The 17,723-nt window shown below is 52.7% G+C and overlaps 1 protein-coding gene across 1 annotated transcript in view; it reads left to right on the forward strand.

The window, feature by feature from the left end:
* Window positions 1-1,369: 1,369 nt before the first annotated feature.
* SPG7 (SPG7 matrix AAA peptidase subunit, paraplegin) overlaps window positions 1,370-17,723 on the forward strand; it is a 28,163-nt gene continuing 11,809 nt past the window's right edge. Inside the window, exons 1-9 of the mRNA XM_055000462.1 lie at window positions 1,370-1,584; window positions 3,647-3,743; window positions 4,362-4,451; window positions 10,811-11,052; window positions 12,236-12,375; window positions 14,668-14,770; window positions 16,039-16,164; window positions 16,664-16,826; window positions 17,121-17,294. Coding sequence (XP_054856437.1) covers window positions 1,471-1,584; window positions 3,647-3,743; window positions 4,362-4,451; window positions 10,811-11,052; window positions 12,236-12,375; window positions 14,668-14,770; window positions 16,039-16,164; window positions 16,664-16,826; window positions 17,121-17,294 — 1,249 coding nt within the window. The 5' untranslated portion in view covers window positions 1,370-1,470. The remainder of the gene's footprint in view (window positions 1,585-3,646; window positions 3,744-4,361; window positions 4,452-10,810; window positions 11,053-12,235; window positions 12,376-14,667; window positions 14,771-16,038; window positions 16,165-16,663; window positions 16,827-17,120; window positions 17,295-17,723) is intronic.

Here is a 17,723-nt window from a genome sequence, read left to right on the forward strand (position 1 = left end):
TAACTTGGAGGTGACGCTTGTGATCTTTTAGCCCAGCTCTAGCAACCGCTCATTTCCCCCATTGCTCAACTATTACAAAGTGTTTCCTGCTTAACCAGCCCAAGTCTGCTTTTCCGCAACTTGAATCCCTTGCTGCTCCTGGAGGGTGAGGGGTGGGTGGAAGGGATCTCAAAGTGTTTTTGTGTACAGGTTAAAAGGGAGTTTCTGAACTTAGCTAACACCCTTTTAATAGCCTAGTTATGTCCCACATGCAAATCTGAAACCTGTTGTGCCTAGTTTTGGAGCCAGAATTAATACTTGCATGTTGTGATACTGAACCCTCCCACTTCCTCTGTATTTACCCAGCGTGTACTCTTTGTCTGCGTTTCTGCACAATCTGCTTTAACTGACTTCAGGTTTTCTGTGCAGTTTCTGCTATGCACTTTTTAAGACTTTCCAGCAATACAGACACAAAAGTGGGCAATGGATTGCTGTACACAGAGCAACTGTCACATTCAGGAAAGCAAAATGCCTTTCTTAGGACTTCAGGGCTTACATCCAGTGGCTTAGAGACCAATAAGCTGTTCAGAGTATGAGCTTTTGAGAATCAAAGTTCCCTTGAGATATTTTACTCTCAAAAGCTTGCCCTCTGAAAGCCCTGTTGGTCTCTAAGGTGCCGCTGGGCTCAGCCCCTGCCGTTCTTCTGCAGAACACTATATTCTGTATGCAGTTAGTTTTAGGTGGGTCTGTAGCAGAATATCAAGATTTGGGTCCAGCGGCACCTTAGAGACCAACAAGATTTTCAGGGTATAAGTTTTCAAGAGCCAACGCTCCCAGCTCTCGAAAGTTCATACCCTGAAAATCTTGGCGCCACTGGACACATCTTGCTGTGGTACCACAGGCCCACCCGGCTACCCGCTTGGAGCTTCCTTAGGGTCGCCGTGGTGGTCTACAGTAGAAGAGCAAGACTCAGGTCCCTGGACCCGAATTTTGTTAGCGCTTGGCCCTGGTTTCTCCGACCTGAGACCCTAAAGGATTTCTTTTAGCAAAGCATCCCTCGTTTGCACATCCCCTGATGTGCTCCCGATTCTGAAGACAGCCTCACAGTCTCCCCCCCCCCCTTAAAACAGGCTGGGAGCGCTCAGCTATTCTGCACTGAACTGCATGCGTGAGTTTGGCTACTGCTATGGCAAGACGGGGGGCGCTGCAGGGGCCCAGAGGCCGCCTCGCGTAGTTGCTCGCCGTGGCTCCTGCGCCTCGAAGCGAGACCCGCCGCACCGCCCAGCGAAGCCACCGGCCGCCTTGGCTGCAACCGCCCGCGCCTTGAGAGAGAGGGAGGCGTACGACGCGCATGCGCGGGCTACTCTGCCTCCCGGCCCGGCCGCTTCTGGGACGGCGGCCATCTTGAGAGCGGGCCGCGCTGCCCGCGTCCAAGATGGCGGAGGGCGCCTCTTCGCCTCGCCCGGATCCCCCTGCCCGCCGCGCGCCGCCATGACCGGCCTGGCCCTGCTGCGCCTCCTCGCCCGGGGCAGCCGCGCCCGGGGGCGCTTGGGGGCCCTCCCCGCCGCCCTGCGCAGCGCGGGCGCAACCACAACGCCGCGGACGGTAAGTGGGCCGCGCCCGAGGACGGGCCTGCCCCGCCCTGGCGGCCCCTCCGTGGAGCCCCTGCCCTGCCCCCAGACCCCTGGAGGGGGCCCGACTGGCTCGGCCCCGGCCCCGCGCCCCCAACGGGACAGACGCGAGGGCCCGGCTGGGAGGGGAAGCCGCCAGGTTGCCACCTTCCAGGTGGGGGCTGGACATCTCCCGGGGGTGTTGCGGGGCCGGGGGGGGTCAACCCCCTGCAGGACGGGGCGACTTCAGAGGGTGGGGGCTCTGGCTCCGCCTCCCTGCTGAGCTCCCCCCACAGATCTCCCGGAATTTCCCGCCCTGGAACTGGCAACCCTGGTCTGCCCGGGCCCAAGCCGAGTGGACGTGTGTGGGTAGGGCCGTTTGCCCGGGACATCTGGTGGGTCTTTAAGGTGCTGCCCAACCTGAATCTTGCTCTAGTGACGTGTAGTGGTTAGAGTGTCGGACTCGGGTCGGGGAGGCCTCACTCTGCCCTGGAAGCTCGCTGGGTGACCTTGGGCCAGTCACCCCCTCGCAACCTAACCTACCTCACAGGGTTGTTGTGAGGAGAACATAGAGGAGTACAATACACGCCACATGGGGGAGAAAAGTATAAACAAACAAACGCGGGCTCGCCACAGTGGGCAGGAATTGTCCCCGTCCGCCTCGTGGTTTTGCCCAGCCTTTGGTATCAGCATTATCGAAGGCTTGTGCTGCAGTGGAATTGGATAGTCTAGGTGCTGCTGCTGAACTCTTTTTGATTTTGCTACTACAGACTAACACGGCAAACTCCTTTGAACCTTCACACAAGCAAACTGATCCCCACACCAAAAGGAGCTGCCTGCATCTCCATATCAAAGGAGTTGTTTACATCCCCCCTCTCCTCCCCCCCTCCTCCTCTATATTTGGCCAGTTTCCTTCTGCCCTCCATGCATCTGACGAAGAGAACGTGATTCTCGAAAGCTTATGCTACAATAAAATTGGTTAGTCTTAAAGGTGCTACTGGACTCTTTTTGATTTTGCTACTACAGACTAACACGGCTAACTCCTCTGGATTTATGAGCATTTTTTGAATGAGCCAAGTCATTGGCGTTTGAAGGGAAGTACGTTTCTTTGTTTCCAGCTGGGTTCAGATCCAGCGGCTGGTCCACCCCAAATTCCCCCTCCCTTAGCAAGGCAGAACCTGCCCTTGAATCCTATCACCGGTCAGGTGCTTTACGACTCACAGGCCGGCTGGCATCCCTGGCGGAAGAACTGGTTGCGTGTGTGTTTGGGCTCAACAGAGCACTGCCTTCTTCCTAAAGCTGGCCCTTACCTGGCATTGATGTTGAAACTCAGCAGGCTTAAAGGGGGGGGGGTGGAATCTTTTCTCTCCCAACTGGAGAGCCAGTGTGGTGTAGTGGGTAAGAGCAGCAGGACTCTAATCTGGAGAGCCGGGTTTGATTCCCCACTCCTCCGCTTGCAGCCAGCTGGGTGGCCTTGGGCAACTCACAGCTCTCTGGAGCTCTCTCAGCCCCACCCACCTCACAGGGTGTTTTCTTGTGGGGATAATTAGTTGTCCTGAAGGGCGGTATATCAATTGAATGTTTTTATTATTTATTATCCGTAAACATACAGTTTGTTATATTAATCTTTTTTTTCCTTTGTGTTTCATTTCAACAATATGTGTTGGTAGTATCAATTAAAATAATGGAAGCATATTAAAAAGAGTGTGGTTGGATTGGCTTAAGAGTGGACAGGATCCAGAGGGGTTACGGGTCATTTTTTCTCCAGCCACTCTGTGAAAATGTTACCCCCTCCCCAAACAAGTTGGCTATCTCTGGCCTTTTTAGCAACTTCTGCAGGGAATGGTTTCCTTTGGAGTAAGTGCACTGTCAGAAATGGATTGTGTTGGAAAATGGTGGTCACTTCTTGACTTGCTCTTGGGGAGTTCATGAAAGCCTTCATCATTTTCTCATAAAGTTATTTGGGAACCTAATTTCTTTTAGTCTTAATCAAAAATGCCACGATTTGTTCTAGATAACTTTCTCTGAAAGAACATCTCTCCTTGTCTTCTCCTTAGAGCTTTCCATCACAAAGGTTTTCCCCTGTTTTTGAAGGACTTTCTCCAGCCATAGTGGAAAAGTATTTATTCCCAGCCCAGCTCTGGAGGCTTCTGGGTAAGGAAAAATGTCTCTCTCTTGACCAGAGTGCTGCTTTTCCAGGCACTAGCCGTGCTCCAAATTTTGATTGTTTGCCCACTACTCTCACTGTTTTCATCTAATCCTGCACTTTAAAATCTATATATATACAAAAGGAAGCAGTATAACAACTAAATAACAATACAGATGTTTGACAATCATGTTATACATAATGATAATGTAAAAAAGAGGGGGGGAAATAGTAATTCACAAAGGCTGGGAGTATGTATATGGAATTGTACCGTCACTTGTTTTTAGATTACAGAAACCAGTAAGCAGGGCGCATCTCTGCACATGCCTGTTTCTAGGGTCAGATCTATTCCTTTGATCCTTGTGACAGTGAATTAAGGTGGCCACTAAGGCTGCATCAGTCACATTTGGGTGTGGAAAAATGGAGGAACGAAGGGGAACCATATAGGGCTTAGAAGGCCAAAAGGCCAGCCCTGTTCTTTGGCTCATCTCACAGTTTGAAGCCAGGGCAACTAGAAAGCTGATTTTTTTTTCCCCAAACGAAGGCAGAGATGTTCAGCATTCCAGGTTCCTCTTTGTGCGGGATGCATGAGAGAGAGAGACTTTTGATCATGTCTTTGTTTATAGGTGGCCCTTTCTATTTCTCTACCTCTGGTTCTCGGGGCAATGGCAAAAGTGGTGAAGGCTCCAAAGGGAAATCCCCGGAGGAAGATGAGGGTAGGTGCATATATCTTTTTTGAGGTGAAACTTTCTGCTGGGAGTGGGTCTCTACAGAGTGACTCTTCTGTGCCCCTAATTACGTCCAGTAAGGACACAATGCTAGTTCTCACAGGTTATATGCTTCGTGAGACTGGTACAGTAACCTCCGTGGGGTGCTAATGTATTTCCTGGCATCTGCTCGCTTCTTGACTCTTGAGGATAAAATGCAGAGGATCTTAGATTTAAAAAAAAATGGGCTTCAGGTCAGTCCCTATGAGCGGGACTTAATCCCTCCAAGTTTTACAACTCCAATGTATTTGTTTGGCTTAACAGTCCCTAAATATAGACGAGCAATTATGCTTGTAAGACAAAATGCGCTACCTTCTGCAGTCTCTGAAGGCGGCATCCTGGGTATACCTTTTTCAAACAGGTATTGTGGCTGTGGTCTGGGTGTTACCGAAACTGTAACCCAGGTTTTATTTGAATACCCATGGTACAACAAGGTGAGACAGAAATGGATCAACCCCCTGACATAACACGGGGCAGATTTTACACCAGATATTTTAGTCCCTAAATTACTAACAGACCCAAGAGTGGAATATTTACTTATTTTAGCTAAATTTTTAGTTCAGGCCATGGGAATTTGGGCAACTTATAAGAAATCACCCCTTTTGTAGTTTGTGGACTAACTTTCTCTGGCCTGAATTCTTCCTTTCTTCCTCTTATTCTCAGTTACTACTTAAGACTTATAGGTCAGAAGAGTAGAGCAAGAAAGAAAAGAAAGAACGTCAACCAGGCAGGCACATCACGGCTGTATATTTTCAGCTTGGCCGTAGACACAGACTCTTTTGCGCCTCTGGGGCTGAAAACCTCTTGCTGATGATGCAGAGGTTGCAATCCACCCCCTTTCTTTGGAACCTGAAACTAAATAGCATCTCTGACTGAGATGGCCCAAGCTCTCCTCCAGCACCTTGATGCAGGAGGTGCTTTGTAAGGATCCAGGAGGCAATGTGTGCAGGACAGCATTTGAAGTGGAACATGCACACATCCACATACACACACTTTGTAGAAACTCCCGGCATGTTGTTGCCCCCCCCCCCACACCCATGGCAGTCTGTTTGTGGTGGTAACGGCTGTCTTTTTTCAGAATTCCAAGAGGGCTCGCAGGTTCAACCAGATTGGTGATCCCTGCCCTGCTTGATTTCTAGTCACAGCTGACAGAGAGATTCCAGCGCCTCTCTTCTCCAGTGGGGTGTGAAGTTCTTTGTAGCCCACTTGCTTCAGATCTTTTTGGAGGAAAAAAACCACCTCGAATGTGTTTTAGTTTGAACCGGTTGGATGAAATGGCCTGATACATAACATAACCTTTGCCACAGGAACAAGCACGTCATTTTTATGTATTTATTTATTGCTTCGCAGTGGTACATGCTATTTGTATTTCAAATATTGTTTAGAAGCTAGTATGAAATTGTTATTTTGTGGGAAGTTCTCTGTCCACTTGGGAATGTTTTTATTGATCCAACTTCAGTTTTTTAACAGTGCCACCTGAAACCATTACACTAGCTTAAACCCAATAACTGCAGTGGGCTCAGCTTAAGATGGCAAGGTGTGCCCCGGTGAAGCCTTTCTGGAGCAGATTTCCTCTTGGCTTTAGCCAGGTGTTGTTAGGTGTAGTATTGGAAAAGAGAGCCTGCTGTGTGTTGATGAAGCGTGGCTTTTAAGAAATGGCAAAAGATTGTCTTGACGTGTTGAGGTGGGGGACCTTGCTAAATCATTTCTTTCTTGGAAGGGGCCACGTGTGCGTATGTGATGCACTTGTCCACTATGTTACTAGAAATATGTAAAACTTTTAAAACAATCGCAAAGCTGCTCTGTGGGTGGAGGTGTGAAGTATTTGCTCCAGTGAGGTTGCAGGCGCCAGTCAATCGGCCATTGTCTCCCTTCTGGGAGGCTGTCCGTGTTTTGAAGAGGCAGAGGAAAGCCTGTTGCTTTGATCAGTCTTTGGCAAGACCAAAGAAAGTGTGCGGATGTGTTTACTGCAGGGAGCGGTGGGGCTCTCCTGCCGCCCCCACTGCTTTGAAATGTTACAGCTGTACACAGCGTACGTTTCCTCCTTGGGCTTCCATCACTCATGTAAGACGTGGATCCTTTAAAACTTGCTCTGCTGAACTATAACAAAGATTGCCAGGGACTCCCACAGATGCTAGGCTTCAGACTGGCTGGGTAATATTATTTTTCCTGCACGCTGCATTTTGAGACTGAGCTCACCCAATGATGCCCCCAAGTGCAGTGTCCCTCGTTTCAGCAGTTCTTCTGGACGTAGCTGCGCAGCCATAGTTACTGTATTCCGTTTTCCTCTTGCTGTAATTTGGCCTTGCATTTTACAAAGGAGAGATTTGCCCTTCGTATAACACATGTGAATGAATATCTCAGTGTTGAGAGGCTAGCAGAGCTGCTGGCCCCAGAACAGGTTTGCGCTTTGGCTGCCTTGTGGTTAGAAACTCTTGGGGCTTCTCTTCTGGCTTGTGGCTAAAGGTGTTCGAAGTCTCCACGGCTTCTTTCTCCTTCATGTGATCTGCAGCGCTGCTGGGTCCACCAAAGGAGGCAGTTCTTCCCATTGCTCCTTTGTAGTTAATGGAAAACGCCTCTGCTGCTTGAGTCCCTCTTGTCTGGTCCACGGGGCTATTGCCTTGGGCCGAGCTGGTCCCGTGCTGTTCTCCCGCCTAACCCTCCTGGTCTCTGCTGTGGGATCACTGCTCCCCAGTCACATTATGCGTTAAAAAGGGCCAAGTCCTTAACGGTTTTGTCACGTCTCCCCTAACAACCCCCACTGTAAAACGTATTACTGCTATTCTTATAATAATAATAACAACATAATAACATTCGATTTATATACAACCCTTCAGGATAGCTTAACACCCACTCAGAGCAGTTTACAAAGTATGTTATTATTATCCCCCTAACAATCACCCTGTGAGGTGAGTGGGGCTGAGAGAGCTCTGAGAGAGCTGTGACTGACTCAAGGTCACCCAGCTGGCTTCAAGTGGAGGAGTGAGGAATCAAACCTGGCTCTCCAGATTAGAGTCCTGCTGCTCTTAACCACTGCACCAAACTGGCTGCCTTGTTTTATCAGCAGGGAATAGAGAGCATGCATGTGCAGGGCAAGGCGAACTCTGCGCCCGTGGCAGAAAGTGGCAAGTGAACCTCAGCCTCCCCGGTCCAAGACTGGTATCTGTCCACTGGGCTAGGCCAGTTCTACTGCCTATAATTTTCAAAACAGAACCGTCAAAATCGTACAGGATATTCACTCCCTCTCCATACGGATGCCCACAGCAGTGAAGGAGGACAGGAGGCTTTCCTGGTTTGTTGACCTCTGCTCTGTCCCCATGTTTTGTCTCAGTCCACATCCGGCCATCCCTTCCTTTGGCATAGGAAGGGGGTCTTTGACCACCCTTTCTCAACCAACAGTTCCTGACTGGGAACAAAATGGCTCTTCGGGAAAGGCAAGGGAGAGCGTTCCAACTGCCCAAAGGATCTTTACTGCGGGTCCCTTTAAGAGTTGCACTCACAGGTTCTGCAGCCAGCCAGCATCCTGGCCGGAAGGTGTGGAGCTGTCAGTGTGTACAGACCGTGGCCCTTGGGGTGCTGCAGGCCTTTCCCTCCCGTGATGGATGAATGAGTGGAGGGGGGTCCTCCTCCGTGTTTGGGGGGAAAGAGCATCTTAGCAGTAATTATTTTGAAGTGTTCTTTGGCCTGTCCCTGCAGCCCTTGCCAGCTTTTAATCACGGAGTTCAGGGCTGGGGTTAATGGCAAATCACTCCTCTCTGAAAGCTTCCTGGGACTGGGAGGTTGGGGCTGGTCCCACTGCTGCTGCCTGCAGGTGACTCTTCCAGCTGCTGTAGGACATATTTAGGGAATATTTCAGGAGGCTGTTTGGCAGAACTGCTGTGGGGCCTGCTGCTTTGCAGCAGAGGCTGCCCCTGCAGGGAGCCTGACCTCGCCAAGCGGCCATGGGTCAGAGAAACCAGCCTAGTTGCCACGCACAGCTGCTGAACTCTTTGGCCATCTTCCAGCCAATTCCACAGTAAAATTCTAGCAGCCACCGCAGAGTTCTGAGTGCTTGTGAGAGGCCCCAGTAATGGGGGAAACCCCTTTCTGTGATCAGCCAACATATGGGATGCATCTGTTTCGATTGCCTCTGAAAGGTGGGAGGGGGGAAAGCTTTCTGAGAACTTCCTCTGTATGTCTCCCCCGCATGCAAACAGAGGTGGGCTTGTAGGGGAGGGCTCTGAAGACTTGGGCCCTCTGAGCCTCGTGGCACGGTCTGTGGGGGGGGCTATGAGGCCCCCGGGCAGGGGGAGGAGCAGTCCAGAGAGACCTTCCCAGGCTGACTCCCCAACTGGCCACAAAGAGCTTGCAGGGAGACTAATGAATTGGGAAGCCGAGCAGCTCTCTGGAAATCTCGCTGCCTGGCATTGATAAGGCAGTGCAACCCTGAGCTCTGAGGGTGGAAACTTCCAGGTTTCCCAGCAGCCACCGCAAGGCTCCGAGCTAAAACACGGTCACTCTTGACAGACCGTTCAGTTTTCGTCTTGTCAGTTCCAGCGGAAGAGAGCCTGGCAGGCTGCTGCTTACGATACTTTCCTGAGAGTAGACCTTCAGATCCATCTCTTGCTTGCTTACCCCTGCTTCCTGGTCGTTCCATGTGTTGTCCCTTAGTACTTAAGCAGTTTCTCTCCCCCTCCTTCCCCAGGGATCCTTGTTCTTTCCTTTGACCTCATGGCTTTCTCTTTAATTAAAAATTTTATTGGAGACTTGCTTGTAACGCATGATGAATTTGCTCATCCTGCTTGGTGCTCATGATAGCATGGGACCGTGGAGCAGAAAGAGGGGAAATGCGATGGTGGCAGCAAAGCCCAGTCCCTAAGCTGTCGTTGTTTGGAACGTGGCAGTTTTAGCTGAGACAATACCTTTCCCCCTGAGGTGGCCGTGGGAAGTGCTGGCCAGAGCAAGCCACCTGTGGAAAATGGACCTGGCCTGACAGGGGCGTGCGTGTGCCTCGTGACGGCAGACAGGGCTGTATCTGAGCTCCTTGGTCTTTGTTGCAATTGGCTCTACCTGGTGGTGTTTACTGATAAATGCCTTTTTTGCAAACAAATCTAATCTGGGCCACCACATGCAGTTGTGCCAACAAAGCAGTCATAATTTATTTGAGGTTTTTCATTATATGGTTCTTAGGCAGGATGTGTCGCTGGCTAGGGCGGGCATATGGAGCGTCCAGATCTGATCAGTAAGCAGAGAGGCCATTTGTAAGTGTCACTAAGAGCTGACATTATAAGGAGCATGCTTAACTCTTGATGTGCTGCTAGTGTTTTTAATGGTAAGCACTTTTACAAATGACCGGTTTGCAGAATTTGCTAGAATCTACTAAACTCAAGCATCGGGCAGTGCCTAGATCCTTTCCCCTTGGTTTGGCAACAATACCAAGGTTTAGAATGTGGCATGAATGGTCTTGAATGGCAGGAGAGAAGGACCATGTTACCGATGGTGTGGGTGGCTTTAAGCAGATCAGCTGGACTGGGAGAGAGGTTGCAGGCAGTCACGCATTGCTGCTGTGCAGCTTCTCTCCCTTGGTTCCAAAGGATCTTTTGTGGGAGCCCCATGCAGTGCTGTCTCCCCCCACCCCACCCCGAAACAAAACGAATGCAAGCTAATGCAGAGCAGTGGAGCCTGACAGAGGCTGCAATGTCTCTTCTGTGTGCTTCGGAGGAAGCTGCAGGTTGTGCAGCCCATTTGTTGCGGCATCATTAACTCCCTGCTTGTTGCAGTGATGCTGTGCAAGACACCTCACCCGTTTCCAGGCTGGCGTTCTCTGGTGTGTGCTTTAGGGTGGCTTCTTCCCCTCTTTCTTGCTCAGACCGTGCATTGCTTTGCACCTGCTGTCTTGTCTGGCTCAGCCCCATTCACAGAATGGAAACAGACTAAAAGTAGAAAGCTGGGTAGAGCTGGTATTCGCTGCCTGATACCATGCAAGCGTCCCCTTTCCCCACAGGGCATTCATCTTGGGCCGTACTCAGACCCGTAGGCATGCTCTCTTCCTGGGCTGCTGGCTGGTCTGAAACGGGCTTTCCCAGCCAGCCTCCCGGGGTGACCTTGCTTCTTGCCTCCCCTCCTTCACTCCCTGGACCAGGGGCTGTGGAACGTGATATCCCCCTGCAAACCAGATGCTGCCTCTCTTCGTTCAGCTCTCCTTTCCTAGGAAAATGAAACGTGGAACACAAAACAGGCAGCGTGGGGTCTGTGGCCAGGGGGATAATGAATCTCCCCTCTCCTTCATAAGGCTAATCTTGATGTGCTCTTATGTTTCCTCTCTCCAGAGGAGAAGAAACGCCGAGAGAGGGAAGACCAGATGTATCGAGAGCGCTTGAGGACCCTCCTTCTCATCGCCATCGTCATGAGCCTGCTGAACTCCTTGAGTACCAGCGAGGGGAACATCTCCTGGACTGACTTTGTGAATGAGATGCTGGCCAAAGGGGAGGTGGAGCGGATTCAGGTGGTGCCAGAGAGCGACTTTGTGGAGATCTACCTGCACCCCGGGGCGGTCGTGTTTGGACGGCCCGTGAGTGTCCCTTCCCTCTTTAATCCTGCGTGCAGAACGGTAGGCTGGCTGGAAGGGTGGCTTTTGTTGTATGGGTGCTGAGAGGTGGGTGAGCAGGGATTCTGCACGGTTTGAGTGTCGCAGGCCTCTCTATTGGCATCTGGCTGGGTGAAAGCTACTGCGAGGCTCGGCCTGGTTCCGCATTAATCGCTGGCCCACTGCCTAGCAGAGCCAAAGGCAGCCTTTGAAGTCCAGCCTGTCGATTTCTGATTTGCCTTTCCTCTTTGCAAGCACAAAGGGCTGTGCTCACTTTTGGAAATCAACATCAAGGGTGCTTCCCCGAAATCTCCCTCTTAGCTGAAAATTCACTTTAGACCTGAGATGCATCCAAGTCCGTATTAACTACTCGGACTGGGAGCGACTCTCCAGGCCGAGGGGTCCTTCCCGTTCGTTCAATGGCTTGAGGAGAGAAGTCAGTCGTTGCCGTCCTGCCACTTGGCCCATGAAGAAAGAAATCTGCCCAAGCCTCCTTTGTCAAATCAGACTGAAACCATTTAGAGTTGTTTTCTAGGTGTGAACTTTAAAAGACCAAGCCTGAGCCTGCAGTAGGGCTTCCCCCACAGCCTTCTTTGTTCTGGGGGCCCTGCTGAGCATGCAGGGAGGGGACCGTGACTGCTTGGTCCTCCCTGCTTGCCTCCGTGGTCCCAGCTGAGACCCAGGGGCTGGCAGTGGCCTCCGAAGCAGAGAGGGGAGGGGTTCACTGCACCTTGTTTCGCCGCCGCCTCCTTTCTGCTCAAGCCTCTCCTCCATTGACTGCCGAGTTCCCTGGCGTTCCCCACTGCATCTGCTGTCCTTGCAAGGGCTGCACACGAGCCCCTTCTCTGGGAATGGTGCCGCCAAGCAGCCCCACTTGTAGCTGTCCCTAGTGGGGAAAGCGCATCCCCCAAGCCAGGTGGAATATGGCTCCCAGCGTCATCTCTTGGTGGCGGAGAAAGCTGCTCGTGGTGGGGTGGTTTGTGTTCAAACCTTCCCCCATTCATTTTAGAGCGAAAGCCAGTTGGTGTTTCAAATTCCCGGTCACCCATTGCATTCCCCTGGGTATGTGGTAGCTACGGCCATTGCCTCTTTCTCCCCGTTTCCTGTCAATAGGGGTCTTGGATGTGCCCTCGATACCATCATGTTGCTCTCTGTTGTATGTCCCCAGAGATTCGCCCTGATGTACAGAATGCAGGTGGCAAACATCGATAAATTTGAAGAGAAGTTGCGAGCCGCTGAGGAAGAGCTGAACATTGATGTGAAGGACAGGATCCCCGTCTCCTACAAGCGCACTGGCTTCTTTGGAAAGTATGATGAATTCTGGAGAGAATTGCCCTGACCGTGCAAGACACCCTCACCTCTCAAGCTGCCTGCCGCGCCCCCCTCCCCCACTTCCAGCGTCCACGCTTCCCTCCTCTACCCATTACTATTACCCTCAAAGGGTTAGAGTTGCACACGCAGCATCTTAAGGACTTATGGTGCACCATTGGCAAGCCAAGGAAGGCTTTTGCTTGCCTTGCTGTTGACTGGCCAAGCTGCGCATCTTGAGATAGAAGGCGGAGGGGCGGCAACGGTGGGCAGCCTGAAGTGGTCTGACACAGAAGTAATTTTCTGTGAAAAGTTTCCCAATCAATTTGCTCAATGGACGCTGCTGGGCAGCTCGGCAAACACGACAGCAATCACAGTGTGGCCAGGCCAGCAGAGGGAATGCATTAGAGCCCTTGCAAGCCTCCCGCGTCGCATTATCTTTGGCTTATAAAAATAAACTCCACGCTTTTGTCCATTAAAACAATGGCTGACCGTACCTCGGGCAGACGCTGACTCACAGCCCCATGCTGAGTCGAAACCACTTCAATAATAAAATCCCAGATGTCAGTGAGAAGCAAGCGCTCCCATTAAATGTGCGGACTCTGTTACATGGGACCCTGGATCCTTTCTCCCGGGGAGTCCACCAGGGCTGGTGCTTTTAATGCTGGCCTAAGGTCAGCGTCAGCAGTGAAGAGGACGTGGGAGGCAGGTAGAAAACTGCACAGAAGGCAGCGGGAGGCCTGCCTGGAAGTGGGTGGGTGCTTTTTGTCCGGACCAGCCAGCAAGCACCAGCCCGTGGCGGTCTCCTTCCTCTTGCCACAGGTGATTTGTTCTCCCATTAAAGCCAGCAACTTTTATTGGCAAAAAGTGATTGATGGGATCTTGTCATCTCTGGCTGAGGAGGCTCCCCGATAATAAAAATGAAAGGAAGCTGTCAGCCACCCTCTTGCAAAGATCAGTGTACCTTGGTCGGGGAATTCCGTGGGAAGGCCCTTGTGTTGCCCTGTGGGCACTGTTCTGATGCACCCTGTCAGGTCTGGATTACTGTCAGAGCAGACAGGGAAATTAAAGGCGTGACTGATTTCCAGGATCCAGGACGCAGCCTTTCAAGTCTCCTCTCTCCAAGGACCCTGTTGGCCTTGCCTGTTGGCTGCAAAACCCCTAGCCAGTCCCTCGATCCTCTTTATTGTTCCACTGTGACCTTATTTTGCAACAAGAATGGAATAGGCACTCCAAAGCGGGCAGTTCTGTGGCTGCTGCTATGGCCACCGCTAAAAAGAATTTGTGCTGTGAAGGATCAATTCTTAATGCGTTTGGTGCATTATTAGATGTCTCGGTTTACCGCCTGGGCTGTGACAGGCCAGCTCTTGGCTTGTACGTGAAACTCCCTGAAGAGCAGGCGGATCGTGGCCTTGCTGTATGCCTGGAGCATCCTCTTCACCCTTCAGGGGAGAAGGAAACCAATTTCAGTCCTTCCTGATTATCTACTCAGAGCGGAAATCTCCCTTATCCTGAGACTCCGAAGCAAAGGAGTTGGGAGAGGGGACGCAATATGCAGACAGATGAGAACCCGCCCCCTCCCTCGGTCATGGATCCAGGGGAGTTGGCCGCGTTAGTCTGTAGTTGCAAAATAGTAAAGAGTCCAGTAGCACCTTTCAGACTAAGCAACTTATTCGTAGCATAAGCTTTCGAGAACCACAGCTCTCTTCATCAGACGAAGAGAGCCATGGTTCTCAAAAGCTTATGCTACAAATAAGTTGCTTAGTCTGAAAGGTGCTACTGGACTCTCCCTCCTTGTGTCCCTGGATGCCAGGCAGGTCTTTTCTCATAACTGCTTATATGAAAAGAACTGCAGACTGGCACAGTGATAATAGCAAGTCCTTCAGCAAGCCCCAGGCCTCCCCCTCACACACACCCCTTCTCAGAAGATTTTGCCCGCCCGATGGCTGCCTCCTTCGTGCGAGGCCCAAGTGCGTCCTGGGCTCCCTGCCCCTCGCTTGCCTGGCAGTGTCAAGGGAGCCGCCTGCCAGGCCGCAGCAACAAGGCTGGTGTGGATCTTGTGGGAATTAATGGAACCTCCACACTGCTGTTGCCCGTTGAATGGCTCCCTTTCCTAGTTAAGCGGTGCGCAGAAAACCCCCTAAAGGTGTGTGCTTGCCATTGGCTGGAAAGGCCGCCCCCCCCCCCGGGGTCCTTCCCTTTGGGCACAGGGTCAGCTGCACTTCGGGGGTCACTGCGCAAAGAAGGGGCTTCCTGCTGAGACCTAACCCCGGCGTGCCCTTGCCTCTGCAGTGCTCTCTATGCCCTGGTGATGGCAGCGTTGGGAGTCGCCATCCTGTGGTACATCTTTCGCCTGACTGGGATGGCCGGAAGGGAAGGGGGCTTCAGCGCCTTTGTAAGTAGCCTTTGTTGCCCACAGCTCTCCTTTTGGGTGGGCCCGCCTTCCTCCTCCCCCCCCCCCCAGCAGAGTCCACAATGGATGAGAACTAAGCCAGGCCGGAGACTGGGCGGTCCCGTGCAGCTTTCCTATCAGCTGACAGAGCCTTGCTTGCGGGGGGTGGGAGGGAGGGGGTCCTCTTTCCCTCTGGGCTGGAAGGGCTGAGCACGGGGAATTGGCAGGGCAGCTCTCTCGGCTCTTTTCAAAACTCACTAATGACTTGCAGCTGGGAATGGCATTCCGTTTGCCCTTGTCTTGCCAGCAGATCTCGCGTGCAGCGACACACACAAATCCCCTTACGTTTAGCCAAATAACTGATTTCAGCCTTGAAAGCCGCCGAAGCTTTGGGCCTGTGCTGTGAGCCGGCCTCACTTCCTCCTGACCTCTGCCCCCATCTCAGCAGTGGCTGACCCCTGCCGGCCAGTCATCTGAGGAGAGGCCGGTGGGTTTGAAGGGAAGTGCCAGTGGGGCAAGATGCTCCCCCACCCGCCGATGGGCCTTTTGGCCCCAGCCCAGGAGCAGCATTAGAGGAAGAGGAGGAGGGGCATGAGGAAGCTTCCCACGTGGTTTTGAGACTCCCGGTCCCCTTCCTTTGGGCAGCTGCACCATGGGTGTTTGTGTTGCTGCGTTTCCAAGCCTTCCGAGCCTGCTTTAGGCGTAATGAAAAAGCCAACATTAGTGGGCTGTTTGGGGCTAGGGGTAATGAGCAGTTATGCCCAGGGTGTTGAGCTTGTCGTTGCGTTGTCTGTGGTGTGGTCTCACAGAGGCTAGACTGCAGGACCGGTTGCTCAGTGCCTCGATGGGACAGCATTAGGAGCTGTGCCTGTTTGATGGAAGCAGAGCAGAGGGGTGGGGGCGAGGCGTCTTCAGGCCAGCTCTCTAAGCTAAAGTGGAGGAGGTGGAGATTCTGTGTGTCTGGTCAACTAGTTGGTTTTGGCTGCAGTCTGCTAGCAGTAGCCACAGGTTTCCCTCCAGCGTGCAACGTTGATTCAGGCAGCAGCTAAGTCAACAGAGCCCCTGCCCTTCTTACTAAAGGAAGGAGATCCAACAGAAATCCAAAATGGGGGAAACGCCACAATCTCATTGCCAGGCACTTGGCCAGAGAGTACCGCATGGAGCCAGTGTCTGGAATGTGCTTCCCTGGAGCTCAGGAAAAGGGTGGGTGGGTGGGATTGGCACCCGCCTTCTTTACCAGGGCTTTCAGAGTTCTCTCTCTCCCTTGTCAGAATCAGTTGAAAATGGCCCGCTTTACTATTGTGGATGGCAAATCTGGGAAAGGAGTCAGCTTCAAGGACGTCGCGGGATTGCACGAGGCCAAGTTGGAGGTCAAGGAATTTGTGGATTATTTGAAGGCAAGAACTGCAAACACCCTTGGGACAAAGGAATACCAGGAGGCAGAGGGTCCTGGGGGAATCCATGGGGCAGCGACGTGGTTTTCACAGTGGGCCTCCTTATCCTGCCCTGCTGAGGAGTGAGTAGTAGGGGTTCCTTGAGGTAATCAGGAGCTCCGCCGGCGCTTGGCTCAGGTTGCTTATGTAGAGGGTACCCGCGTGGATCTTTGCCCGGGATGAGGTGTGTGGTGGGGCTTCTTCGGGCAGGCTGCTCAGTGGGTGGCTTGAGAAGGTGCGGGCATAGTTCTCTCTGCAAAATTCTGGATGTGTTGGCAGAGGACCTCTGCCTGAGTGAGAGAGGGCTGGGGGGGCTATGGAGAGGCAGCTGCCTTGGCCAGAGGCTGCGCCTTGAACGTTGTCCAGAGCAAAGAAGAGCCTCGGAACCTTGGGACTGACTCCCTCACCTGAGCGCTGCTACCATGCGAGTGTGCTGCTGAACCCTGGCCTTTTCTGATTCCAGAGCCCAGAGCGCTACCTGCAGCTGGGGGCCAAGGTGCCCAAAGGGGCCCTCCTGCTGGGCCCACCCGGCTGTGGCAAGACCTTGCTGGCCAAAGCAGTAGCAACGGAGGCACAAGTGCCTTTCCTGGCAATGGCTGGCTCCGAGTTTGTCGAGGTGATTGGAGGTGAGTCCAGGGGAGTCCCGGCTTCTTCCCCTTCTGGCACGGTCAGTGCCTACAGCCATAATCCTCTTTCTAAAGTGGCTGTTCGGTAGCTTGGCAGTTGCTCGGGGCCTGCTGAGAGCTAGGCACTGGCGGAACAAGGTCTCTGCAGCCGGAGTTCTTGTGAAACAGAGTTTGGCTCTAGGGCTGTCAGTGGGACTCTGGGAAAGACGACCTGCGCGAGATTCCAGGCGTCCACTCAGGGCAACATGATGGCCAGCAACGGCTTCAGAAAAAGTTTTCCTTGCCCTCCTGCAGGTCTCGGGGCTGCTCGTGTGCGAAGCCTCTTCAAAGAAGCCCGGGCCCGGGCCCCCTGCATCGTCTACGTCGATGAAATAGACGCCGTGGGGAAGAAGCGCTCCACCAACATGGCTGGCTTTTCCAACACGGAGGAAGAGCAGACCCTAAACCAGCTGCTGGTGGAAATGGACGGTCAGTGACTTGGACTTATCCCTTGGGGAGGTCTTCGAAATGTATTCCCTCCAGGAGGAAAAGAGACTCGCCTTTTGCCATGGGAAAGACCCCCTGCAAGGAAGCTGCAGCTGCTCTGTAGCAGGATAGCTGGTTCCACAGCCAAAGTCCTTTCCCTCCTAGCCCTGCCTGGTTTTGTCAGGATGGGAATGGAGGCTGGACCCACTGAGGGATGCTGCAGACCTGCCTGCTTCTCCCCCCCCCCCCCCGCACGTGTCTTCCTGCTTCCCAGCTCCCTGGGGAGTGGCCCTGCAGGGGGTTTCAGGGAAGGCTCACAGTAAACATGGTTGCATTGTGATTTCTGGACCCAAGGCCTCACCTGCAGGGCCGGATCAGACCCTTTGCTTCAGCAGCCGGCTCGTAGCAGGAGGGCCCAGGCGCAAACACCAG

The sequence above is a fragment of the Eublepharis macularius genome, chromosome 16 (assembly GCF_028583425.1).
Source record: "Eublepharis macularius isolate TG4126 chromosome 16, MPM_Emac_v1.0, whole genome shotgun sequence".
NCBI classification, from domain to species: Eukaryota; Metazoa; Chordata; class Lepidosauria; order Squamata; family Eublepharidae; genus Eublepharis; species Eublepharis macularius.